The sequence below is a fragment of the Rhea pennata genome, chromosome 3 (genome assembly GCF_028389875.1).
Source record: "Rhea pennata isolate bPtePen1 chromosome 3, bPtePen1.pri, whole genome shotgun sequence".
NCBI lineage: Eukaryota > Metazoa > Chordata > Aves > Rheiformes > Rheidae > Rhea > Rhea pennata.
Window position 1 is genome coordinate 17,689,082 of NC_084665.1, and position 27,866 is coordinate 17,716,947.

The 27,866-nt window shown below is 42.7% G+C and overlaps 1 protein-coding gene across 4 annotated transcripts; it reads right to left on the minus strand.

The window, feature by feature from the left end:
• On the minus strand, positions 1–27,230 carry STON1 (stonin 1). 4 transcript variants are annotated; one of them, XR_009957851.1, is made up of 5 exons: positions 27,192–27,230; positions 13,920–15,887; positions 10,972–11,155; positions 9,534–9,742; positions 8,343–9,373 (listed from the first exon to the last, which is right to left on the minus strand). XR_009957851.1 is itself a non-coding variant. In XM_062571704.1 (4 exons), the coding sequence occupies exons 2-4, from the start codon at positions 15,835–15,837 to the stop codon at positions 4,214–4,216; spliced, it is 2,196 nt and encodes a 731-aa protein (XP_062427688.1). In that variant the 5' UTR covers positions 15,838–15,887; positions 27,192–27,230; the 3' UTR covers positions 1–4,213. The 4 variants fall into 4 exon arrangements, 2 of the variants coding, with proteins under 2 accessions (XP_062427688.1, XP_062427689.1); XM_062571704.1 differs by lacking the exons at positions 8,343–9,373; positions 9,534–9,742; positions 10,972–11,155 and adding exons at positions 1–4,288; positions 4,658–4,860; XR_009957852.1 differs by lacking the exon at positions 10,972–11,155.
• Between the last annotated feature and the right edge of the window lie 636 nt (positions 27,231–27,866).

The following is a 27,866-nucleotide window of genomic DNA, read 5'->3' on the forward strand; positions in this document are numbered from 1 at the left end:
TACAGCTTTATTTTTTTAATCAATAAGCAATCTACAAAATGTTATTACAAGATTATCAGAATGATCTGTTTATGCTTATACTGACAACAAACAAATAAATTGATATTTTTCCATTAAAAATAACAGCATTGCTTCTGAATTACTAAAGTAACAGGAAAGAACTACTAACTCCAGCAGTTAGTTATCATATTTAGTCAATACAAAGAGAATTAAGTATAGAATAGAGGCATGGCTGCCAGTACTGCAACTAAGAAATCTGGCAAGTAAAATATGTGTAACTAAAAGCAGCATCTGAAAAATACCCTTTTTCAAATGTTAAGCACCTTTGGACAATTAATATGGACTCCGGAAAAAAGCAAGCAGCACAAGGACGACAGCAGCTCGGTGCTATGTTCAAAGGAGTGCAGCATCACCCTCATTTCTAGGGGGCTGCTGGACGGTGGCAGCCAGAGAATTGGTGACAGCTTAGACTCCCAGTAACAATCCCTTCCCTCTCTTCTGTTTTCTTTTCTGGCAGAAACGAACAAGCATTGCACATTGCTTATTTGCTAGTGTCAAGAATCCTCTCCAGTACTTTTTTTCTTTTCATTATCACTATTCTCCCTCTTTTTTTTTTTCTTCTCCTCCTTCATTCTTAGAGACTTTGATGCAGATCCCATTTTGTCAGTTAAAAGACTTCCATTGACTTCAATGAGTGTTTGAATCCAAAATTACATTGAGTACCATTTATGCATAGTAATACTATTGGTATGAGAAAGATTAATGCAAAGATAAAGCTTGTCTGAGCAAATACAACACTTTTAGAAAATAAGTCACGCTACAAAAATAGCTGTTTTCATTGATTTCTGTTTAAAATACAAAATACCCTAAACCCTGCTACTGCTTTGTGAAAGAAACAGAGCTAATACCTAAATATGGCTCTGTAGTAAATGTTAGCCGTGTTAGTGTTTTCAGTGACCCATGTAGCTGGCAGAATTTCAGTGGCGCAGGCACGAGCTAGAGCAAGCAGAGATCAGGCATGTACTGAGCCAGGCTCCTCACACCATGCCAAGGCACCTCAGGGGCCATTTACAGCTCCAGTCCTGGGATTCTGCTAGCTACACCCTGAGCAGCACAACAGATTATAAGAACTGTTTCTCACCTCCGTTCTTCTCCTAAAATACAGTTAGACTACATACAACCCAGATTTCCAAAGAATCAAAAACAATACATTTATTCACTACCACCTGCTATAGCTTTGGAGAAAATGCTAGCAAATAAACTGAAACAATGGGAATATTTGTTCAATAGACTACATTCAAGAAAATCAGAGAATGTAAAAGAAAATTAGAAAGGGGAAGCCAGGGTATTTCTATTTTAGTGTGCTGCAACAAAATGTAAAGGTTAGAATTTGATTTAAAAAAGTCAGACAATCCGATTTTTTCTTTAACTGTAGCATATTTAAAAAATACTCTGATAGCAAGACATACAAACATCAGTCTGAGACTGAACAGGGCAATTAATTCTGCCTTTGGTTGTGCTAATTGTCAGATTTAAACTGAAAATTATGCATGATACAAAGTAAGTTCCTTTCAGTGTAGCAATATTTCTGTGGAATGAATTCCTCATGATCTTGATCCAGTTCCTATTAACATTAACGGAGAGTCTTGCAGGCCTCAGATGTAAAGCCAAGATTCTGCTAAGTAGATATTGCTGCAACTTGACCTTTTTAGGTTAATGAGTTCAGTAAGGCTGAATTATCGCTTGCACCATACCAGATACAATACAGACTCACCAGCGGGACAGCAGAATTACAGTGTGGCTGTTCATCATTTTGGCTGTTCAAAGCAATAGATCATATTTTATGGGATCAACTAGAAGAAACTACAGCACTAGACTGGTTTCTTAAATACCTTGTGAGACAGCAGAAAGTGCATGTGTGTGTTGGGGGGGGGGGCCAACAAATGCAGCCATTGCTTTTGCAGGAGCTGTAACAACACCAGACACCGAATGCCCAGAAAATGCATGCAAAGGAGGAGGATCCTCAGATGGAAAAGTCACTTGAGAGACTGACCACCCTTTTACTTAAAATAAAAAAGGAAAGATGGGGCCAGCTGAGTACGACATGCTTTGGACACCGCTAACAGATTTACTGAATTAACTGTGTTAATGTCAGTCAAAACAAGTCAGCAGATCCGGCAGCCTCAGACAAAGGTTAATGCAGGAAACTGAAATGTATAAGCATTTTGCTTCCTCTACCTTACCGAGCACAAAGAGGTTAATAGATATTGTAGCTCTAGTATAGCTATGGAGTTAAGTGAATTGCAGAGCTCTGCCATGGTACTAAGTAAACGCATTTTGCCCTAGTGTACACTATGTCACCTAGTTCAGCTGAGAACTACATAAACCAAAATTAAATATGAATAAAAGAAACTGAACATGACTTGAAGGTGCTAATTGTTTCTCAAGTCAAAACACTTTTGGAAGATGCAACATCTGAGACACGTTTGGATCACTACTACACTAAAGAATTGCTTAGATTTATGATAATATAATCTGCTAATAAAATGGGATATATAGAGAAGCCAAAATACCACAATAGTCTGTTTGGGGCTTTGGTAATGCAATACACATAAAGAAACCTACCCTCAGGATTTAGTATAGAATCTATTACCCATTTCATTCTCAGCTTCTAAATGGCAGAAAAAAGTTTATGATGAACTATGTTCATATTATGGCCTTCTGTTTCCTCAGATTGAATTTTCTCAAGGCATATCCCACATATTTCTACTTCTGGTGAATAAAATTTATCTGTATTTTTACTCAGTGTTCATATAAACAGTTACAGCTGTGACAAAATATAAAGTGAGACTTAGTACATTACTATATTTTTATTCTCCTATAATTTCAGTTTGAAGTAAGGATAATATTAGGAAAACTGCAGCAAAATAGTATCAGGAGTATTTTTAAGTTCATCAGATTTCTTTTATTTTCCTCAGACCTGGAGTCACCCCCTGTAAAAAATGACAAAGGGGGTAATGGCTTTGGAAAAATGTTAAAACCCTTCCCTAAATTCCAATATGCATTCAAAATCAGTAAACATATTAATAGGGGTTAGTAGTTCAGGTTGCCTGCTCAAGTGTCACAGCTTCGATTCCCTGGAGACAGTCTAGTCCACTGTTCTTACCCCACAGAAAGATCCCATTAGAGCTGGTAGCATGGGAACAATCTCACTTGCCACATGTGGAAAGACATGTCCTCTATCCTGAAGGTACTCGAGAGGACAGGGCAACATGGCCCGCGGTCTCCCAACCCACATCTGGGACTTGAGGCCTAAAGGGGGGCCAGAGCAACTGGTAGCCACTTTTTTTTTCCTTTTTTTCAGTTCTGCTGGTGTAAATTAGCAAAGCTTCATTGAATTTAAGAGACCTGCACTGATTCACATGCAGTGAGGATCTGTTCCTTGTTTCACTTGCTGCAGTAGTGAAAAAGATTTGTCTAATGCTGGTACAGAAATTTCAATCACATCTGCCATGTGGGTTTTTTGCCCATGAGATTACATCGAGCAAACCTACAAAATGCTGGGGAGGAAACATTCGCAGCTATAGGAAAATGAAGACTCTTATTGCTGAGCAACTTTTCCCATTCCTCCAATGAAATCACCCAGTTTCTACTCATTAGTTGGGGCACTTGAAGAAAAGTAGTATTACAACTTGTTCTGTTGACGTATTTTGAGGTGAGCAGAAACATGGGGGACAGATTTTCAAACTTCGCTAAAAAGTATAATTGGTCCTGCTGGGCCTTGCACAGATGCTGGTCTGTACGTAGGCATCCTGGCAGTTTTTATTGCCGACTATTTTATGTCCAAGTGACATATTGTATGTCCAAGTGCCGTGTACTCTTTGAGTGGTGCCACTAGTTTTCAATACGGAGTATGAGATCACTCCTAAGTCATAGATACGCAATAGAAAAAATATATCACGATCAGTCACTTCAGTGCTCACAGCCTGCAAACCTTCACAAGGCAGCGTTACTCACACCAGTTCTCCCACAGTAGGAGGTTTACTTGAATATCAGCTGATCAAATGAGTACTGATCTGCAGAATCAAACCCCAAAGCACTAAAAATAACTTGTATGTATCCTAAACTAGATCACTGCACCTTTTCTAGCAATAGAATTTCCAACGGAATTTGATTCCTACTAATATTATATGATGGTGCCTGCTGTCCTTTTTTACTGCATTAGGCAGTTGCCAGCCTTATCTGGATCTTCTCCATCAAGCCTAATCCACTTCTTTTCAATTTCAACCTGCAGTCAGAAAACAAAAAACAGGTAGAATTTAGTAAATAACTGGACACTAAATCTGTGATCTGCAGCAACTGTGAATAAGAAGTTTGACACAGAATCAAAAGACTCTCAGACCCACCAGACTTCAGAACTGCTACTCCCAGAAATAGCACACTGAGGAAAAACAATGCTGCGCTTGCAGTTTTGTTTTTAGCATTGTCTTTGATCAGACAAGGAATTATTTTTTAATGATTCTTTTGCTCACGGTCATTCTCACAAGAGCATGCAAGATATGGTTAGAATACAAATCACATTGGTTTTGCAAATCATGCACAGGGTGGGGAGGAACTGGACAGGAGGAGGCAACAGTGCACACAATAGTGAAGATACCTGGCAATTGTAAAAAGCTTTTTGAATCACATGTTTCTGGGGCTGCACATCACTTTCTATGCCCAGAGACTTGACTTCCGTTCCTGAGGCACTGGCATCGTGAATCACAAACTGCACAGTAGCAAATGGATACCAGTCAAAAGGTATTTCCTGGTCTGATCCAAGCTCTAGTTTGTAAGACAGACTGTGTGGATGATCTGAACCTTTGAAAAGAGAGAGAGAAAAAAAAGAAGATATTATTCAGATAATTATTTTTAATTTGCTTAGAGTGCATGGTTAACCTGCTAACAAGAAACTATTGCTCTATTTTTTATTAATGCATGGCTGTTACATAATGCAAGATTATTCTATCTGTAATCTTTTGCTACTTTGGCATAAGATGGCCCCTTACTCCTTTTTTCTCTGCTTCATCACACTTCTTACAGTTGTCAGTGTTTCACAAATTAGTTTGCACAAGGTTTACCAGATCCTCCTAGCTTCTCATTAAGCAAAGAGTACTACCAACCTAGGAGATGGAAACTAAATTCAGATTTTTAGGGAAGAATCTCAGTTTTCACACTCCTTTTACTCTTATGGAAGGGAAGAAAAACTTGAAGATCTCAGGTTAGCCAAGACCGAGATGCTGCCCTGTGTCCAACAACTGCCCTTCTGGAGCTCTTTGCTGTAGGAATTGTACCAGGGTGTTTATTTCAAGTACAACAGCTATCTTGTGTAACATCATTTATCACAGTACGCCTTCAGTGGGAAGATAAAGGTGCAGTTCAGACCGTTGCTCAAACAAGATATATCCCAGCTGCTGAGATAAGGGCTATTCAGTCTCCCTTTCTAGCGTTGCTTTCGCTATGGGTAAAGAACATATCCTCTCTCTTCTATACAGAAGCATTGCTGAAGGAACTATCCTGTTATAAGCCAGAATCATGAATGACTGCCCATGCACTACAGTGTATTCCAGATTTCTTTAATCCAGTCTTACATCTTATTGATCACTTGCTTTAGAGTTTCCTATACGTGGAAAAGGTATGGGAAACTGTTTCTCCTTCTATTGGCACATAAGAACACCAGGGCGAAAACCTTACTTTCCACAGAAATTGCAGTCAGTAATGCATGAAGCCAATGTACCAAAATGAAAAGAAGCCTTTATATCACAGCCACCTCTGCAAATTCTTCAGGGCAAAAGAATAATAATTCTGCCTTTCTCTTCCTCTCCAGTGCTTTAAGCATCAGTATAGAAAACTATCATTTGGCCACAGGCAGAAAATGTTAGCAGAGAAAGGCTTGCCCGTATATTGTCAAAGGAAAGCCTGGCAGCCTATTTGGTTTTCATCCGTTATACTAATGGATGGAATTTCAAAGTTTAGGCAAAAACATCCCATTCTTTATTTTTCTACTTTCTCCAGTGGCAGGAATCAATCACATCTCAGAACGAGGGAAACGCGCATGATGGAATTAACCCACGCTGAGCAGGTAGGGTTTCCACAACAAGTTCTCTAACCTACAGCAGTTCTCCCTGGAAAAACGGCTCCGTCTACATTGGCCCTGGGAGCCCTGGGCTGAGGGCAGGTAGGGCCTGAGGTGCTCTCTGGTCCACGCTCCCTGCACACCTACACGCCTGTAACGCAGGAGCTGAAGCCTGGCTTCCAGCAACCATCACAACATTGCAGCCATTTGATGACAGCCCCGTCCATGACAGATACCTCTTGGCCTGTCTAGAGAGCACCGAGCACCGAGGTTCCTGAAGGAGAACTCAACTTGGCAGCCGAAGCGGTTCCCCCACCTCGCTTATGCTGCAGGCCAAAGCTGTGCAGAGGAGTTGTCTACAACCCACCTTGAAGCCTGCTTGAGCCCAGACCTCCTGTGCACGTGCTGGTGTCCAGACAGTTCGGAAAGGAGGGGAGGCAGAATCAAGGGTAGGTTGGAGACACCGTCCAGACCTGGTCAGCTTGGCACATATGAGGATTTTTGCAAACTTCTCACCACAACCTTAATTCTGCTTCTGCTGAAGCCCAAATGGGAGTATATTTAAAAAAAAAATCTTTGAGTTTTCAGGAAGAAAATATTTCAGGTTTTAGTAGATAACTTATGCTTGATCAATTTTTGATGGATAGAGTTCTGCTAAGCACACTTGTCTCTAAGTTCACCAGAAAACCTAAGTCAATAAATAGTCCTCTAGATTTCATATTAGGTCTGGCATAAAGTTAATGAATCCTCAAAAATCAAGTGTTGAGGAGCTTGAAATTCATACATTTGTGTTAATTACACTCATAATACTCTGTTTACATTTCTTTTTCACAAGCATTATTAACTTCTTAATTAATAATACCCTCCCTCTTCTTTAATATGATGCTCAACAACAAAGTTTAAAATTTTTTGTTTGGAAGAAAACACGAAGGAAGGAGATAAGGGAACTTGATTTTTGCAAGTGTTTGTCAGTTCATTCCCAAGCCATGCACACAGAAATACAGCAGTGTTGTTATGGCCACACATTCATAACAAGAGGCTCCGCAGTGGGCAAGTGCATTTCCTTGCCTGTTTGGCCTTTGTAAATAGGTGATTAAAAGCATCCCTTACAGGCTTTCTTCCTTTAGTATACCGTCTTCGATCCTTATTTTAAATGTTTCTTCTTTGTATCACTATTTTTAATATTACCATTAATATATTCTGGATTTCAGAAAATTATGCTACAGGCACCAATTAGAGTCTTGCACCATAGAGCAGTGTCAGACATTGACCACAAAGCCTTATCTTGCACCTCTCCCAGACTTCTTTAAAGAAACATGAATCACAACAGAGCCAGCAAACACTGCACTCCATAGGATCAGCTGCTTCCTTCTGCCAAGGCACAACTCTAATATAGACTGGTTATAGAAATACTGTTGGAAGGAATTACAGAAATAAAACTTGCATTCATAAATTTAAGGGCCAGATCCGTAAAACGGACTGGTAGGGATTACTGCCACTAATGCCCAAGTCTTGAGTTCTGGGAATAAAACTTCGCTAAATTTATCAGACACAATAACTCCTTTAAAGGCAAATGAGGAGAGGTAGAAGCCCTTCAATAGCCCTTAGAATAGCTAATACCAAGTGAGGGGAAACCTAGCCAAACAACAGGAAATGCTGGAGAGATCAGGTGGAAAAATCTCACCCCCCTTGCACACTTTGCAACCCACCTGCAGCACCAATCAAGGCACAACTCCTCACAACCCCTACATATATTTAAAAACACACACACACACAAAAAACCACCACCCTCCTAAAAAGCAAATCATACCCACAGATCAAATGCAACAGTAATGCTGCCTCTACTTAGCGGCCTGCTGCTTATTTCTCTTGCACATAGGTTGGGCTCAGTCACCCATGCAGCCATAAGGCAAGGCTGGGTGCTGAGTAGGATGCTTTTCACTCCTTGCACTTACTGTGATTTGCGCTGAACTCAGTGCTTCCAATATGTGCTAGACATTAGCCACTCCTGCATACAATACAGGATCAGGTCCTTCAAGGCACTGAGGCAAAAATATACCCACTTTGTAAGCCCATAAAGGTCTTAGGCAAAGGAGTGGGATGCCAGAGGCACACCGCATGGGACTAAAGTCTCAGGACAATAAGACAACACACACACATAGGTAAAACTGTAACATTAAAGACTTTATTACAAAAAGTAATAAAGTGCCACGTGGCACACGCCTTGTCCACAATCTGCTGCTGGTCATCGCTTGCTGTGGCCGAGCACGTTTCTCCTGCAGCGATGCCCTCTTAGTCCAGAGGAAATTAATGGTCCTCTTTCAGACTGCCTGGACTTGGTGGAACAGTGCTGTCGGGGTGAGCCTCTCCATCCTGTACCTGCTATCATCCCAGCAAGAGCAGCAGTGATAGCAACACCAGTGGCGAAGTAGACAGCTAAGAACAAGCACTCCTTTTCCCAGCTAGTGAACTGCAGTGGTCATTCTGCCTCCAGCACCACAACCCACCTGAGCCATGCTCATCATGGCTGTAAGGACCTGCACCGTTCTCCAGCAGTGGTGCTGGGATGCAGCTAGGCATTGAGCAGGCCATACATGTGCCTGCATACTCCTGAGTAGGGTAGCAGTTTGGTAACACACTCTGATGACCTGTTTTATGTGCTGTTTTCTGGGAAAGGATGCACAGACTGCGCAACTGCATCAACCACATGTAAGGATCCAGGGCAAATAGCAGCAGGCATAACACTAAGGTGGCATGTCATGCTCTGGCCAGGATAATGACTCTTTCTGCCTTTGAGTGTAAGGTTTGACTGAGGATATGAGGAGAAAGGTGTTGTCCAAGAGTAGCAGTATCTTGTTTGGAGTCCATTTGGCAGAAGGAAAGGAATGTACGTCTAGGGGCTTGTGGTGATGAAATTTAGCATCTTCTTGTTATTGGAGAAAGGCCTCTGAGGAAATGAGTAACAATAGAAACTGTCTGGAAAACTATTTTGTGTTCTGAGAAAGGGAATCCAGAAACAAACACTGTTTGGAATTTCCCTGGACAAATGTCTGATGGCAGATGTCCATCTGAGCCCAAACAAAGCATATGGGCCATTCTTCTTGTCCTGCTGCTTGACACACTTGTTAGACATGGCACAGTTGTGATTCAGTACTACAAAGCACTTGAAAATCATCAGGAAAGTAAAGCATTCTTGATTTAGCCTGGATGCTGGGACTCAGTAAGTTCTAGGATCTTCTCTTTCCCCTAGGTTGTAACCTGCAAAGGCAGAGAGACAATAGTTTTGAAAGCTGGGTAAGGCTACTGCCCGGGGTCCTCTGGAGAAGCCTCCACTGGACCCTTTTCCCTACTAACAAAACACAGGACCCCAGCCCGTGCCCCTCCTGTAGCAACACCAAGCCCAGAATGAGGTACTTACCGCTTAACTTATGGAGTGGTCTCTCTGCCCAATGCTGGGCCGTGGTCAGAGCGTGGAACAAACAACCTGTTCCTGCCAGCCAACAGGCAATGAAGCAACCGACCAACACTTTGGAAGGCAGTGTGCACTGCCTGAGTTTTCACCTAATATTGGCCAGTCCTTGTCATCTCTGCTCTGTGAACCTATTGTTTCCTTGGCCTTATGTTATTCTGTAGTTGGAAGAAAAACGAAAAAAGAAAAAAAAAAGAAAGAGAAAGAGAGGCTGCATGTACCAGGTCTTTTTGGAAAAGAAAAGGTAATGCTGAACAAGTTAGATGTTGGCCAGGAACACAGAAATACAGAGGTGTGAGAAGACAAAAGGGCTGGAGCAGGCATGGTGTTAAGTCTGTACAGCTGCCCAGTGGAAGCTAAGACGACATATTATTCAGGGGTGAGCCTAGCTGTCCGATATCTGGCCAATAAGGCATAGAAGAGACATGAGCATCTGTCCTGATGGAACTGAACGACACTTGAAATGAGTGATTGGGATAATTTAGGAAGATAACACCATTTTTACTAGCTAATTCAGGAGACAAAGATCCTAGGTCTTAAGTGCCTAGGCAATTGGATAAGACTTTCATGAGTTGGGGATCCAACACTTCCTTATTTTATATTTGTGAATCTGGGTCTTACTTCCTAAAAATGTTCCAAATTCTTGTTCTCTTCCTCTAAAGAAAAATAAAACTATGAGATTCAAATTGTCATTTAGCATTCATATAGCACTTTGCAAATAATAAGAATTGAATTTTGCTACCCTTACTCACATTGTTTAGCACTCATTCACTCATAGAAGCAATAGTCAAGCAAGTCACCTTAACCTGAGAAAGGCCTGTGGAGCCAAACAGTTTAGGACAAAAGATGTGCTGGTAGGGCTATTTTAGTTAGGAAGTAATTTTATTTTTGCTAGACCAGTTCCAGTGCTAAAAGTCTTATTTTGAGGAACATCTGTAATTATTAAGAACACATTTGTAACAGGATTGTTAGAAGTTAACAACTCACTGTAGTCATGTCTAAATGGGTGCATTTACCCATATTAATGGGAGAAAGGCATAGGAAATAGGGGAGCAGGAAGACATCATTGCCAAAGAGCTGTCTGCAATGGCACTGACACTAGAAGGAGGTGGCTGGGGCAGCGATGGAGCCCAAGTACAGATGTCATGGCTAGGAGTTTCCACTAGTTCCGAAAGCAAAAAACAGCGTAAACTAAGGTTGCTATGAGCCACCTCACAGCTACTAATCACTACGACTGTCTCAGACATCCGAGCCCTTGCTTAGACAATAAAACGCAGTAGTGGGCCCCCAGCAGCCACAAGCTCCCTGGGCTCCATTTCTCTGTATTGCTTAATCACTGCTTCTTCACTACAGCTCCTTCCTGGGAAAGGAGAGGAGAAGTAATCACCGGAATTGTTGCGATACACAACCGTCCTGGGATGGTTCTGTCACAGCGGGAAATGCCACAGGGCGCAAACGAACGCAGCAAGAGAGTTAAGACGCAGCGACTAGAAGTCTAGTGTCTCCTCGGCTCCCAGGGCTGCGCAGGTTCATGCAGTCTCTCCAGTGCAAAGACCGGCCTCGGTACTGTGCTGAAATCAGAACATTTCCTTAAATGATGCCCTAGCTGATTTCACAGATGTAGACTTGATTTGCTGAAGCTTCATTAGATCCACAACTCAAAGCTTTCGAAGTATTTTTTAAAAATGAGTGCTAACTTTCAGGCCCCACACCCTCCATTTACATACCTAAATAAGCATAGGCAGCTTCTAAAAATCTGGGTATTTCACAGCTGCCACAGACTTTGCTCGGACAGCACCCTTCCAGGGACGCACTTTAGTAGGAACTAGTGGATACTAACATATTTTGATGGCTATAAATGGAGCTGCAATATATCTGCAGTCAACTTGTTTTTTTCTTTTTTTTTTTTCTTAGTCTTGGACAAAGGCTTTTTGAAAGCAAAAACACTGGCATATTTTTCTCCCTGCAATAAACCTATTATGAAAGTTTACATATTTCTATTAGTCTGACTGTCTCCAGATTTTTGGCATGCCTCAGGACAATTCTATTTTTAAAATCTTTACTGCACACAGAATACTAGATAGAAAGCTTTAACATTTGACCAGGCAGTATTACTACTGAAATATTTTCTAACATGCACAAATATTTAAGGATACAGATGATTTTGCAGATCTTAGCCAGAGGAACTATTCAATTGTCAAAAGCTTAAGCTACTGTGAGAAAATATTTTAAAGCTGTAGAATTCCACAGAAAAGGTTCTTACTTTCAAATACCATAAATCTGAGTTTAATTGTGCACAACAAATGTTAAGGTGAATGAACTGCAGGGAATTAAAGACTTTGGAAGAATCATAATCTTCTGTAAAATTGCCTGACTAAAGCTAGTGACTGATCTTGCAGAAGTATATCTACATTAAATAGTAAAGAATATTAAAAGCTACCCAAGCAGTTAGTCCTGTAAGCTTTGGGAAAACACAGAGGCCATAGTAACACAGTGAGAATCCTAGCAGACAGAAGTGACATCCATATTAACAGATTTTAAAGCCCTGAAGAATTTTACGTCCATTAATTCTCCCACTCCTCTCCATCAACTCCTCATCCTGCTCTATTTTTGGGTGTGCCAGACCCCCCTTGCTGCCCCTGTTATCCCCTCCCTCCTTCTGCACTTTCCACCCAGCTCTGTATTTCACTCCTAAGCAAGATCCAACCTACAAATAGAAGGCCTGCAAAGAGAATTTCCATGCAACATCACCCAGAAAAAAGACTAGTTCTAGACTGCCAGTAGCAACTCAATAACTCATGCTCTCACAATGGCCACATTAGCACAGTTACATAGGAAGCTTTGCTTTTGGTATTCAAGAGCCTTTACAATCTAGTTCACACGCAAGCTCATGACAACATTCCCCATTTCCTTTGCTTCTGCCTCAGTATTTTGGCTATCTAATATTTAACTGACAGAATTAGAAGTATTCAAGTACTGAATACAAAAAAAAGGATATCATAATGATTAAATACAATTTATAAGTAATTAAAATGAGAAAAAATATTTTCAGGAGTTCCTTTTTTTTTTTTTTTTTTTTTTTAATATAGTTTTGAAAGTGAACTCTTAGCTGATCACACATCCACCTGTCTGAACCACTGAGTGGATATGTCAAGCTTCTACCAATATATATAAAACCTGCACCAAAGAAGATTAAATCTTTTCTGGACATTTTAAAGAGGTAGTTAGGCCAGACAGTTAGTACTCTACAAGTCTAACTCAATCCATTTGTTAATTCTTCACCTTACTCTAGTTTCAAAAGTGCAGTTTTTGCAGATATTTTAAGTAAAATAGTTTAATAGATGCCCTCATCTTACACAGATTCCCAAAGCCTCAAATACATATAAAGCCTATCCAACAAAAGGATCAAGTGCTTTCATTCTGTAACACTTAAAACAGAATAAAAATATTTCTCAAGATTTTCTATGCCTTTAGAAAAAAAAACTATGTAGTTCTATTAATCTGATAACATGATTAAAATGGGAATTTTAAAACTATATAAATATATTTTCCTTCTCCAAAAACAGTACTTTCCTGCATTAATTAGACTAACTTAACTATTTTACTTAGTCACGTATGTGGGAGTAGTAGTTTTCCACTATAAGCTTAACTGGCTTTACTGCTGCAAGTATTTTTAGTTTGGTATCACCACCCCAGAGAAGCAGGAATACAACCAGAGATATCTTTTGTCAGTATGATTATTTTCATGATCATATAATCTCCATGTATGAACCCATAAATGAGGTAGTAGACAGCAGTCTTTGAAAAAGCACAGTCAATTTCCTACAGCAAGTTTGACCACAGCATCTTCTAGTTATACATCATACCTACCATTTCTTAAAAGGTGCTAGAAAGCTAAGTTACAATACCAGCTTTACTACTAACTATGTGACACTGGGCAGGCAAATCATTTCACCTGCCAGTGTTTGCTTCCTATCCCATCACGGTCCAGCTGGTTTATGTAAAGTGTAAGCTTGTCCCTCTTGTTTACTACAAATTTATGTTTTACTCAGAATTATGAGATCCATTTTCATGGTAAAGCCTTGGGAAACTGCACCATTATAATGAATGATAATAATACATCTGCCTGGACCAAACAAATTAGGAAAATGCCCTTTAGGAAAAGAAAATAAGGCCATATTCTCCTTTTTCTTGAAAGTTAGCTCCTACTGATACCACTGCACAGATACAAATCAGAACTACTCAAGCTGTTGGAGCTACACAGCATAAAAACATTGTGTGAACCCTGAGAAGATGTGTACCCAAGCCCATTATTTTATAGTACAACATATTTACTTGAGTTTTTATCTGGAAGCCTGTCTATCTTCCACACAACAGCCCTATAGGCGCTTTCATATTTTGCCGCTCCAACTGAGACTTGTATTACAGGATCAGATTCAATCTCATGTAAAGAACCAAGGCATGTTCTTCTATTCATTTTTGCTTTTAGAGACTTCTGTCTTTGGAGGTTCATGGTCCAAAGTGCTTTGATCCACTGTGCAGGAACCGGAAAGTGTATCATAACATTTTCACAGTATTTCATAGAAGGTGAACGTGTTGCTATCAGAGCAGTTGAAGACATGTTTATAAATGCCTGAAGTTCTATGTATGCTCCCTGAACCACAACAGCAGCCTTCACAGAAAACGGAAGGTCTTGTCCATTATACTCTGTCTTGAAACGCATTAGCTCCAGCCTACAGGCATCAGGAGGTGTAAACTTAATAATTCGTGATTGCTTGAATTCCTGTGTTTTAACACAGTTATGGAAATGGTAATCTAGAATATCAATCCACTTTTTCTCCTTCTCAAAGTAACGTTCATCCCTCTTCTGCAGCTGTAGATCATTTAAAGTTAAAAAGCAGTCAGTATTTCCATTCACAAAACATAAGCAATAAATGTGTGTGATGACAGCACTTTCCACAAGTTTTCCTTCTGCTTTAGTGATTTTACCCCAAAAGTTGTCCACTATTTCCAGAATCATTTCTTGTTCTTCATAATTTCTCTTTTGTTTAGAAATGGTAGGAAGTTTCATAAGCTCTTCCTCAACTGTTACAAGGAAATCAGTAAAGTCATTATAATCTGTGGTTCCCAGCTTTAACATCTGCTCAGCCTCTGGTTCATGGATCACTTCTACTTTGGGATGGTACTTCCTTTTCTCTGTGTAAGACACATACTCAATCTTCACAGTATGGATTTTTCCTGAAACATTATAGCTCTCCAGTTTGGGTTCTGAAAGCTTACAGTGTGGTTGCAGCTGCAACTCTTTGAAAGGCTTCTCCAGGCCTTTTTCATAATACATTTGCAGTATACCTCCAGCTAGGACTTTAAGGTAAATAGGACCCCATTGCCGAGATGACATCATATTCTTCTTCTCAGGAATTCTCAGCATGAACGGCCATCCATCTGCTTTCCGACTCCTGAACAGACCGTGAGCGACAGCAGATGAGAGGTTGTGCCATGCATGCGTGCTGGCAGCGGGCAGGCTTCCCACACTGTCAGAGCTATCGGTTTGCAAGTGTTCGAGCCTTTCACAGATGTAGCTGAAGGAACCCTGATTAAGGCTCTTCTGATCATGGCAAGTTTCTTTTTCTTTAGAATGACAAACATTTCTGTCCTTCCTCTGTGCGTTAGCATTAGGTGGCGATGTGCTGAGCGAACATCCTTCTTTCCAAAAGGGACTGGAAAAAGCACAGTCACTCTGGAAGTAAGGGAAGCGCTCTGACAGCTCTTCCAACTCACCACATCTTTCTTGCAGATTAGGATTTCCTTCATCTGTTGATTTGGAGACTAAAATCTTAACTGGATTATCATCAGTCAAGGTGTTCATGGGAGGGCTGCTCAGTTTCTGCGAAGTTAAGGAAGAAAAAACCCCAGGTGATGGAAGAAAGTTATCTTTTGATGGCCACTCAGGTATAGGATAAAGAATATGGATCCCAGGCTTGGGGATACATGGGCTTCCTGGGTAGTCTCTGGTAGGTGTAGTAAGTGGAGAGTTACTGGGGGGTCCAGGACTTAGGTAGAAGTCAGCTACCGGAGAGGAGAGTGGAGTGCTGCCTGTAGAAGATGACCTACTTGAGGATTCAGGTACATTAGAGAGATTGAGTTTAAGGCCATTTGCTCTGCAACTGCTCTGATTTTCAGCTGATTTCTGAGGAGACTGGAAGAGTGGCTCATCGTCGAAGGTAACCCAATTTGCTGGATTTGTGGAACACATCTTGTAGGAAAAAACTTGAATCACTTGCACATGTATCACCTGCAAACCATCTATTAAGAAAGAATAGACATGGTCAGAAAAAAAATCTTTTGGAGGACAAAACAAAGAAACCTGATTTTTATAATATTCAAACCACATGAGGCTTACAATTTCCATGCGATTTACAAATCTGACCTACTTTGTGTTTTACCTGTATAATCCGAGACAACCATGTGGAAAACTGCCCCCAAACCCCCACTGCTCTCCCAGGCTGGGAACCTAAGCTTCATGCTTCGTTTAGAGCACCTGCTGTATGCAGGTGATGTGTCAGAGACTACAGAAAGCCCTACAGGTGTGCAGGACTGCTTGCATGGTGTTTTCTACTATACAGCCCATCAGTAGCTTGTAATATGGGCACAGATTTTTCATACTAGGCTTCACCTGCAGGTGAGGTCCCATCACCTCCACTAAACAAGGTTTTACTGAAAATGATGCAGACATTTCCAAAAACAAATTCAAGGTGGGAAAAGTGTACAATGTTTTCTGTTGAAAAGCTGCAGCAGCTCAGTGCTAGTGGCACAGGTATACATACTACATCAGTCAAGGCAAACCTCTCCCACCAAGATACTACATGCAATTAACAGCCCCCTCCTGAGGCCTCTGAAAGGCAGAAGTCCTCATCACGTGATGGGCACAGGTGACAGGACAGTCACAAGAGGATCTCCAGGGAAAAGGTGGCAGGGGTATACTGCTGCCATCAAAGCTGGCCTGGGACTGTAACCTGCTCTGTGCTGCTGTCCGAGATGCCTCTTGTCAGGAGCAGGATGCACAGATTGGTCCCAGGCTCTTTCCAGAGCTGGGCAGGCATTGCTTCACTTCAGCTCCTCCAACTCTGACTTATCCCCTTAGAAACTGGAGGCAGGTCAGAGTAGGAAAGTTAGAGAGGGAAAAAAAAAGAATTAAGACTCATAAATAAGAAAGTGCCTTAAGAACAAGCAGTATATCCCTGTTGAAGGGTAGCTTCCAAGCGCCCACCATATACAAGAAGCTGGTGAAACGCAAGTCAAGGACAACTAACAACATATGCATCTGCTAAGCACCGAATTGGCTGGCAGCCTGGAAAAAGTACAGTTCTTTGAAACCAATTAATAAATTACACTTCATCAAACAAAATACTTTTGGTAAAGGGCGTTCTTGGATGTCCTCTCAGCAGGACTGTAAGCGGTAAACAATTACTCTTGCCCCTGTGGTTTTAAATCATGCACCGAAATCTAAATGCTCACTGTATCCTTTGCAGGATATCTTCTCCTCAAAGTTTTTCCTTCCCACTGCTCACAATTGATGAAGCAGCAAAAAATAAACTGCTAATGACTGCAGAGGAACCAAGCACAATGATGATGCACCACAGGGCTTACGTACACATCTTCATTTGGGAAAAAATAAAGCGTCGGGGTATATTCACAGTAGCCTGAAAGCACAGAAGGGAAGGCAGAGTTCATATACACAAAACCACCTGCACATAGACTACTGTGTTACTTAGGGCTAATAACGATGACTGAAAGCCAGTCCTCTCCTCCCCATGCACAAACAGCCATAGTTAGGCCATTTACTAACTGCATAGCAAAGGTACACGTACCACAGCACATAATCGCATAACCACAAAAGCCATTCTGTATCTAATAATATTTAGAGAACAGTTAGTTTCTGGAGATGACAAAGCTCAGCCAAGTGAAATCTTATGCTATGCTACAAGTAGTTATTTTTAAAATTTCAGCATTATTCCTTGGCCAGTTTATAGCCTTTCGGAAAGCATCATGAGCTGTGACACAATGTGCTCCCTTCACTGCTGAACAAACAAGAGCCTGGAATGGAGATACTTTAGCCCTTCCTTATTTTTTGAACTCTCGACCTTTCTGTTCAGTAAAAATATTTGCACTATGCTAGTTATTTTATAGGAATTCTCTCTGCTTAAAAAGAGAGAGAAGATGAGTGAACAAGTTATAAACGACTGTTTCACAATCCAAACACAGGCAACTCTTAGCATCTCCTTCACCCACACAATCACTTCATCAAAATAAAGCAACGGAAAGAAAATCACAGCTATTTGGTCTCTGATTTTGTCATAACTTTTTCCTCTTATTCCACACCCTTGGTTTCCAGCACTGTTCAGCCAGCAGCACCTATTGATTATTTCTACAACCAGAAAGCTTCAGAGCTTTCAGCCTGTAAATCTTGCTCCATCTCAACATGCTTTTCTCTTTTGTTAATGATAGCTTACATGACTCTGACCTAAAGTATTGCTTCTTCGATAAGGGCCAGGACAAAAGAATTCGGGAACCCTCCAGCAAGGTAGGCGGCCGGAGGAAGCAGACTCAAATGCTGTCATTAGGGACTCGGGCACTTACAGCAGATGAGCAACTGCGAGCAAGGCGGCAAGAAAACCCAAGCTGAGCAAGAAGAGTGAAAGAATTCCCATCTAAACGGGCTCTTGGGATGAACGCGTGGCTAAAGGGCGTAAAGTGAAAATGGAAATGACAGCGAATTCAACAGTCCGACAAAGCGAAGCTCCTCTAACTACCTGCAACAGCACCAAACTGGCAAATTACAGGAAGCAAAGAGGTATGAATGAAAACGAAAATACAAAGTGAGAAAGGAAGTAAACGTAACACTGTTATATAAAGAATGCGTTTTGCATCACATTCCCCTTTCTCTCATGAGAACCAAAGTTTCTCTGTGTCCTCTATTATTTCCAGATGTTGGGTTTTTTTACCTCTACTTTTTCTAAACATGATGTTACGGATTATTTTGCAGATATTTTTCTGTTAAAAAATACACCTATAAAGATGCTTGAAGGTTACCTGTCAAACACTTAGCTTCAGTCAATAAATGTCTATAAAGAAAAACACTTTTGCAGGTGTATCTCACATCTGCAGTAACAATACCACTTCTGTATCTGTCCAAGGTTGTAGCTTTCATTTTTTATTACTTTTCCAGAATGTTTTTCAAAAAAATGAGACTGATAAAAAAAAAAAATACATACCCAAGAATGAAGTGTTAAAATATATAGCAGTTCTATTTTAATTGCTTACTGAGCACCAGAACTGACCACCTGGAAAGGAGAAAAATCCAAATATATCTTTTAAAACTATTTATAGAATGTAATACAAATAAAAGGAAACACATCCTCTTGTATGTTACACGTAACACTCATGCCATTCACCTAGTATTTAATAGAAAACATTTACAATCTTATGCTACATTATGTAGTTTTTCTCTGATGCTTTTACATCTGTAGAACAAATTAGTATCTTACTTCAAGATCTTTTTTGCCTAGCAAGGGCTTCAACATTCCTTCTTAAGAATTAAGATATTCTTTCTTTAAATGGCTGTAAAATAGAACTTTAAAATAGATCTGGTTTGACTCTTAAGAAGCTACCATGGGACCCATATAAATGTAACCCAAAAGTTTTAGGTAACAGGAAAGCAATACAAGATGCCATGGATCTCTATTACAACATATGTTATGCAGCCCGTAACATTTAAATTATAAGCATGTGTGGCATCTCAATCAGAAATGTGACAGGAAATACCATTTTTAGAATATTAACATTACAAAGACGCTGGCTGAAGTAACAGTTGACCTGAAATTGGGTCCAATACCAGTGGACCCAAAAGCTGAAACTCGGCTCAATTGGTCCTGCTCTGCCTGGAAGCAATCTTCACGTCCATCAGGTTAACTCAGCCCTCTGCACTGCATGGGCTGTAGCTGTGCCTTAATTGCTTCACTTTAATCCCGTGAGAACGTAATGAAGATCATTCCCATCCCGCCACTGAGAGACCTCAGAGGCCATAGCTATTACTGGCTGTGTTGTTGCTTCTAAAATCCCCGATGAAATCTGCAGGTGAAATATTGCTCAACATTGGTGCCTTGTTAGGGGATAGCTTTTATCTGTTCCCACGCGGAAACCAGGAATAGCAAGTTCCTGCCTCCTCCTCCAAGGTGCAATTCAAGGTACTGGCTCCAAAGGCCCCGTGGGCTGGTGGCCATCTGGCCAAGGTGCCACCTGCTGCCCCACCACACGAGGGGCAACTTTTATTTATTTATTCAAGATTGAAGAGGAACAGGGTTAGTTAATGGAAATGGGAAAGGGATATGCTTTTCACCTGCAAAGCATGAAGCAAGAGCACTGTAACGTTTAGTAGACCATGCTCTTACTCCAAAACACAGAGGAAGGCATAATTGTTGGAACACACTGATTACCATCTCTCTAGCTCCTGAGACCATTGTGGCGTCAACACTATTAAAGCTCTATAATCTCAAGTAAGTTCTCAATGCAACACCTAAGCACAGAGCTCATGAGTGCAACCTCCATGCTGATGTTTTAGAGTGTCAACATAACTAATGCTTTCCAATTCAAAAAAAAAGCCAACTAAGCAACACGCATATATCTTACAATACCCACCCTCCACATGACGCACCCCACACGCAGACCACCACTGGCAGTCATGTTGCTGGCCTCTCGCAGCTACGGCTCTCAGGTTCAGACTATCACCTCTGCGGCATTCATTTTTAAAGCCAAATCCGGTTTTATCTGTTTTCAGCCATTTCCTCATGGCTTTGCACCTGTGAGCTAACACTTGCACATGCCCAGAGGTCCCAGAAAAGGGCTGCCCACCCAGAGCCACCCCTGCGCCCCTCAGGGGATACCACTCTTAGAGAGGTCTCATTGCTGCCCTGCGAGCTCCTCCAAACCACTGTTCCCCAGGATCCCACTACATAAGTAGTTTTTTCTACTTAACCTCCTGCCCGGGGGAACTAAAATCAGTGGTTTAGGTTGCTTTGCTCACCCTGTGGCAGACCATGAGGACCTGAAGCTTAAAGCACCTCAGAAATGCAGCATCCACAAAGACCACGGACCCCACAAACTACTATGCATCAGCACACGGTACTGTCAAGGTCTCCGATGGACATTGTTGTCCACTGTACAAATGCGAAACAGAAATTCAGGCGCCAAACTCTGCACGTGGTGGTAACGATGCCACGTGAGCTACTACAGTTTGTTGTGCAAACATGAAGACAGCTCTTAAAGCGTTTTGCCATCAAGCATAATGATTTCAGAGGAAAGTACAAATTCTCCACAGTTTAAGTAATGAAGGACATATGGTACGTAAAATACCCTCATGTTTCCAAATGGTTGTAATATCCAGGTAAAATATGGCAGATTTACCTCCACATTTTACAGCCATGTTCTTTGCACCATCGTTTTGTTTATCAGTTAACTATGCAATGAACATAAAGCACACCTTCCCTGTAAAATACTGCTTGATTTATGCTGATTTCCCTCAATTTTTGTTTTGAGACTACATATGGCTTCACTTTTACTTAACTGCTCCATTTCTGTTAGACAAAGAAAAAAAAGTTCTCCAATCTATACTCCTAAACTAAACACAACCAAAGGGCACAACTGACTGCAGAGACATATACATAGATTAAGTCTCCCACTGCATTACTCATTTCATTGCTTTTAGAAAATAAGTTACTTGTGTAACACTCAAAAATCCACACCAACTTCAAAGTGTAATGCGAACTTATATTTACATTGCTCATTCTCTAGGGTATGAGCACATCTGGGAAAAGCTCTGAACTTGTAGCTAGTCTGTTTAATTTGGAATTCCTTCCTCCTGACCCCAAAAGCTATAGGAATTAAAGGCTTTCAGCTTTTGACAGTGCTCGTGTCACCAGAGTAAAGGCAGGGGTAACTCAAGCAAACACCTTTCATCGTAACTCCTTCTTGTCCCAAGTCCAAGGAGAGTTTGCCAATAAAGCAATACTTGCACACACAAGTCTGAAAAAATCACCAACACCAAGGGTACCAACATGACACTGCTTCCTTGTATCCTACACAGCTTAAAATTGGAATGGGAGCAAAGCAAATCTCCCTGCCAGACCTTGCCTATGCCAGAGGGGGGAAAAACAAAGAAAGTACACACCTATGATGCAAATACTGCAGCAAACGTAAAAGCACAACAGATTATCATGTAACCAAAATCTGTCAAGTCCATTAATTGGCCCAAATTCTTTACTATTGGCACTCCCACACTTTGTCGGTCAACAGAGCGCTCCTCACTCTCTAAATTTTTAAAGGTCACCATATTATGCCCTTAGCATCACCTTTGCAAGTGAAAATATTTAGCAGCAGCATGCTATCAGCAGACTACCTACCAATATCAATATGAAAATCTCTAGCTTCTGACTGCTGGCAGGGCACAGAGCAAAGGAAATAGCAGCCAGCACCACTCAGCACCATCATCTTTATGTTAATAAGAGAGTTTCTCTAATGGGTTCCTACATCAAAAACTTGTCTGGGGAAGGGTAATCTTTATGATGATATATGTCGTTCCTTCACAGTCCACCCCACAGCAGGATTTTTAGGTTCCGGAAATTTGATTGACATCACAGTATGTGAATGCAGTTCAAGTAGACACAAAGTTTACTTTCCCTGCTGGGGAAAAGGACAAGGCAGAAGCCAAAAAAAAAAAAAAAAAAAAAAAAACGTTGGTTTAACACCGTTTGGGGTGTGGGGGACTTACTACCACAAGGGCAAACAGCAACAACTACAGCAGCAGCAGTTTGTGCTTGTCGGCTTCTCGGAATTGCATCCGATGCCTTCAAGGTTGCACACAGATACGAAATTCATACAGGAAGGAAAAACTACAGGAAGCTCTCAAAAGAAAAAGAAGAGCAGCAGTGCTGCCAGATTCACATTTCTAATAACCATCCTAGTCTGTTTGGCTGTTGTTAAAGTGGGTCTTTCTCAAAGAAACAGCTCTTCTAGCTCACAGTAGGGTGAGGTAAGGTAGTGATAACCCTCTAGTTTATACATTAAATTCAGCATTTGTATTAGAAACAATTTCCATCTCTGCCATGGAATAATCACCCCAAACCTCAGCTGGAACATGCTGCAAATAAACTCCTCTTAATTTCCCGATCCACTCTATTAGACCCTCCATCATACTTAAATGTGAGGTAATTTCCAAAGCTGCCTCAGAAAGACAATAAAACAGTATGCATGACTGGTTCTGTGTGTTACATGATCAACTTAGCTCTCTCCATCTATCATAAATCCTGATTCCCACACACCCCCCTGCACTGTTCCCACAGCCACACAGTCATGGGGTGAGTCAGACTTGCTTACTTGCTGACTAAAAGTGTGGGTGTAGGGTATATTAGTTTTAACTTTAAGCTGACACTCTAGAAAAACAAGACTATTCCTTTCAGTGTTTTATAGTTTTGAGTAAAAATCAGGCTGGGAGAATCTACAGCCAAAATTCAACCACAAATCTGTGGGCAGGACTGTAGAGGGATGCGCCAAGGGCGTGCTCCACAGGAAGGAGCAGCGCACCGCAATGCCTTCACCTAGGGGCTGAACTACCATTCCTCATAAGTCTTATTATCAAGAACACAACTTGCGAGAAAGGATAAAATAAACATACAGAAAGCTAATTTAAGTACCACTGAGGAAGATACCAGCACGGTGATTTGATGCAGCTTCCAGAAGTTACTCGGAGGTCTCTCTTCATCAGTGCACATAGCAAGTGTGAGCTGCCAAAAGCAATAGTAGGTCTCTTATCCTAAGGCCAGCTTGTTTATCTAAAGGGGAATACGAAGGTACTTGCACCAATTCCTGTACTACTTGGTGTGACTTTTCCAGTATGCAGGATTGTGACAAAACACACATAAATCAACAAATGCAACAGTCAGCACAGAGAGATCAATCAGAAGCCAACCTCCAGCTACAAAACATTCAAGAATAACAGATTTGCAATGAACACTTCCTAACATTAAAAGACAATCCTTTCCCAATTCCCAAATTTAACTGTTTTGTTTGGAGAGGATGCAATCACATCTTGCATTGTACCACCAAATCTGGATAATGTTGGTAAATAAAAAAAAGATCCAGAAATAAATAGGTACACTTATGACTGACTTTATTATTAAGAAAACAAAACAAAACAAAACAAAAAAAACCTCTACTTGTGGTATGTCACCAGATCTAACTACAAGAATGGTAAATACTAGTACTTGACACCAGTCGTGGCATCTTTCTCAGGCCCTTCAGTTGCAAGTGCTCTGAACTGGCTGAGGAAACCCTATAATCCTATGATCAGGGAAACGCTGAACACCTCAAATGTCACCCTTTGCATAGCCCAGAAAGCAACTGACTGTAGCAGGCCTAAGTACTACGTTCTGCAGCACCTTTAGTAATTGAAAGGACGGGATGGGGTGTACCTATGCACACATGCCCTATGTGCTGGCAAACAGGTGATGGTCAGGAAAGACCTCTCAGGGACTGACTCTCCTACCCAACGTAGCAGAAATGTTTATACTAACTTGAATGAGAACAGGGTTAAACCATAAGAACCACAAAACGGTTCTCCACATTACACCAAACATCTTTAAAAGAAAAACTCTCTTTTTCTAGAAGAAAAGATGATTAAATCAGTATGTTAACTGGGGCTATTAAAATGTTTCTATTCTTTCCCCTCCTGTTTATCACAGTGCTTTCTAAGACACACAGTTTTCTCTCTTCCAAGTATCTTGCAAGAGAAGACATGTAAATAATTTTTAATTCATACATATGTGTGGTTCTCTCATTTATACAACACATCTGTCCGCTGGGCCTTTCTTTCTCGGACAAAGGAAAACCTCCAATTAAAAGCTAATTGGGGGAGAGGAGCGTACACAACGAGCCTGCAGTTACTGGGCTGTTTTGCTGTTGAGGAGGGCGCCGGCGTATTCGATAAAGGTGCTTGTGCTCCCGTTGTCATCGAGTTTACTTCATCAGTCCTACTTAAGGCTTTCTGAATCACACCACTCCTCAGCGTTACCATAGTTACTGCATAACTTATGCTCTGCAGGCAGATTTCGAGAGCCAGCAGACAGTTACAGACGAGTTTCACGTCAACTGCCTGTTGACACTAGCCGGTTTTCTTTTTCAGCAAAAGAGCCCAACAAACACGCTGTGGTGCTTCGCTCCGAAAGAGAGAGGAAAGGAGATCTATTTTTATTTACACTGCTGACATAGGTCACTAACTAATGGAATGTTATTGAACCTCCTGAAGCAATTTTAAACTTTGTTTAGGAAACACGTTACTGTTAGGAATGTGCAAACATCCCGCAGAAGTACGCCGGTCACGGCAGCCCTGGAGAGGGCTCTGGCCAGCAGCTCGGCATCCGCAGCCACCCTCGCGGCCCTCCCCGGGGCAGGGGGACAGACTCGCCTGACCTCAGCAAGCGGCAGAAACGCTCTCGCGGACGGCTCTGCCTCCCTGCCGGCAACAGGCGTGCTTTAGGGCTAAGCGGTCCTCCAGTTTGGGGGGGGGGGGGGGGAGAAAAAAGAAAAAAAGAAAAAGTCTTGAACTCTTTGGCACACAGATCGCGTATCGAAACGCTGAAACAGCCGTGGTGAGAAACAAATTTAAAACCGGTCCTCGGCTAGCGTTCGTGCTGTCCAAGCGAAGTGATGGCTGAAACGCTGCAAACAGATTACGTGACAGAACGGACACTGCCAAAGCTCTTCCCACAAATCTCAGCAGCGAACAATAACGAGCTGGGAGGCTATTTGAAATATTATTCCTGGATTTAGCATATTTACTGAACAGTATAATACAGTCTCTTCTCTGGGGTGAGAGACAGTTTTTAAAATCGGTATTTAAAATTTCCTCATGCTTTAGTGGCAATAAACAAGACCTAGTACCTTCCTACAGACTGACCCATTGCACAGGATCTGCAGAGTTCTTTCAAGACGAGAAATACTACACAATAGCTACTACTAACAGTTTTGAACATAACAACCTTCTTTTAAACTGCGGGAAAGTCCGTACTTTCTTAAAGCCTGATAAGACTACTAATATGAATGAGAAGGAATGGCACAAATAAATATTAATTTATTTAGCTGGATAGAGATATTTTTAATAGATACTGATGATAGTCATTTCAGACAGTATAATTCATAACTCTTTGCTCTAAAAAGCCTAAACTGGACTCCTTTCTAATTTTTTTTTAATATTCTGGCTTCCCAACGTTAAAGACTTAAAGATCTTTAATTCATACAAATAAAACTTGTAAGAAAAGAAGAGGTGGAACAGAGCAACCTTGTTACACCAATGTGCAAAGTAAAACAAAGTCCATGATAGTCCTCTCTTTGTTTAATTAAACGCATTTAAGTGCATTTCAGTGCATTCATACACAGATGCTGCAATTTAAAAGGTTTACCTGGATTTGGGATTCGGAGACCTACATTTGGAGACCCATATCCAAAAAAACAACAGGACCGTTAAGTCTACAAATCCCAACAGCTACAGAAAACAACATTCTTAATTTGCGTAGAAGGAGACAGCAAGAAAGAGAATAACCAAATCCGAGCAGCAACCAGGGGCAGAATGCCTGTCATAACTCGGAATTTCCCCGCGGTTTGATTCGCAGCGCATCGGCCACGCACAACCTCCGGCCGCGTCCTCTGCTGGGCAAACTACTTCGGTGCTCAACTACAACTGTTCATACACAGCGCGGTGCTGAGCACTGATCTCCATGCCCCTACTCCTGGGAGTAGCTAATCTAATGGGTTTCTCCCATAACATTTCCTTGCTGTAAGTGCGCTTTCAGAGCAATAAACAGGCAAATCCATGTTTTGTCTTCAGCTGCCTCTTCCCCCCCCACCCCCCCGCCCTTTTTTTTTCTTCTATCGCACGTGGGGAAGAGCTTCGGGCTCCAGATAGGGAAAACTGAGCCAGCAGGGAAAGGGAGCCCACGCGCGACCCCGCAGCTCATCTTTAGCCCGCACGTCCCGCGCGTGCCCTGGTCAGCACCTAAGAAACGCGGTTATTCACCGCAAACACCACGCGCGCGGAAAAGCCGCAACGGAGAAGTTTTACTCTTCTCGCCTGCGCCGCGGCGCGCGGAGAGGAGCCGCCGCGGCAGGTGCCAGCGCGGCGGGGCGCGCTCCGCTCCGCTCCGCGCCGCGCCGCGCACCCCGCACTGCCCCGCGCCTCTCCGCGCATTTCCGCACCGGGGGTTAGAGTGCCGGGAAGGCGTGCGCAGGGCTGGGTATCCGGCAGCCGAGAGCGGCTCCAGGAGTTAACTTCAGTCCAGGTATTAAAATAAATTAAAAAAAAAAAAAAAAACGGAGCCAAGTATTTTTTTTTTAATCGGATCCTTCCGCGAGTCGCGCACCCGCCGCCCCAGCTGCAGCTGCCGCCGCCGCCGCCGGGACGTTTCGCCCCCGGCCGGACGCGCGGCGGCCGCCGCCTCGGCCGCTTCTCCGCGGCGCGGGGGCGGCCCGGCCCGGCCCGGCCCGGCCCGGCGCGGCGCTTACCCGGCGGGCGCGGGGAGTCACCGCCGCCTCGGCGCCGCCATGCGGGACTGGCCGCCGCCACCGGGCGGCAGGAGGCGGCGGCGCCCGCGGGCCGGGCGCAGGCCCCGCCCCGCCCCGCCCCGCCCGCCGCGGATCGCCGCGCCCGCCGGGCCGGGCCGGGCCGCGGCCTCCCCCGCGGCGCCGCGGGCAGGTCTCGGCCCTCCACGCGCGGCGCGGCGCCCGCGGGCCCGGGCACCTCAGCACCACCGGGTTTAAATACCAGAAAAGGCCCCAAACACGGCAGAAACCACCCCAAACTCGGTAGCTCGGAGCGAGCGAGACCCCCATGTGGGGCCGGAGCGCCGCGGCCCCCACGAGGGCTCCTGTGGGGGGAACGCCCGGCCGCCGGGCGGCCACGGCAGGCGCGGGACGGGCGGGCGGGCCGCCGCCGTTCCCCTCACAGCGCGCTGGCGTCGCGGCGCGGAGGGGCCCTCGTGGCGCGCTGGCAGCCCCTTGCGCCGACCCACGCTGGAAGAGCTCTTCCCGCACAAAGAGCAAAGCCGTGGGTAACGTGCCCTTAGTAAGGCTGTTATTTTAACCCTTGAGTGAAAGATCAAAGTGATTTCACCTAGTTTGCGTTGGAGCGCGTCTTCTGCAGGTCCTGACGACAGCTGAGAGAGGATGCGAGCACGTTAA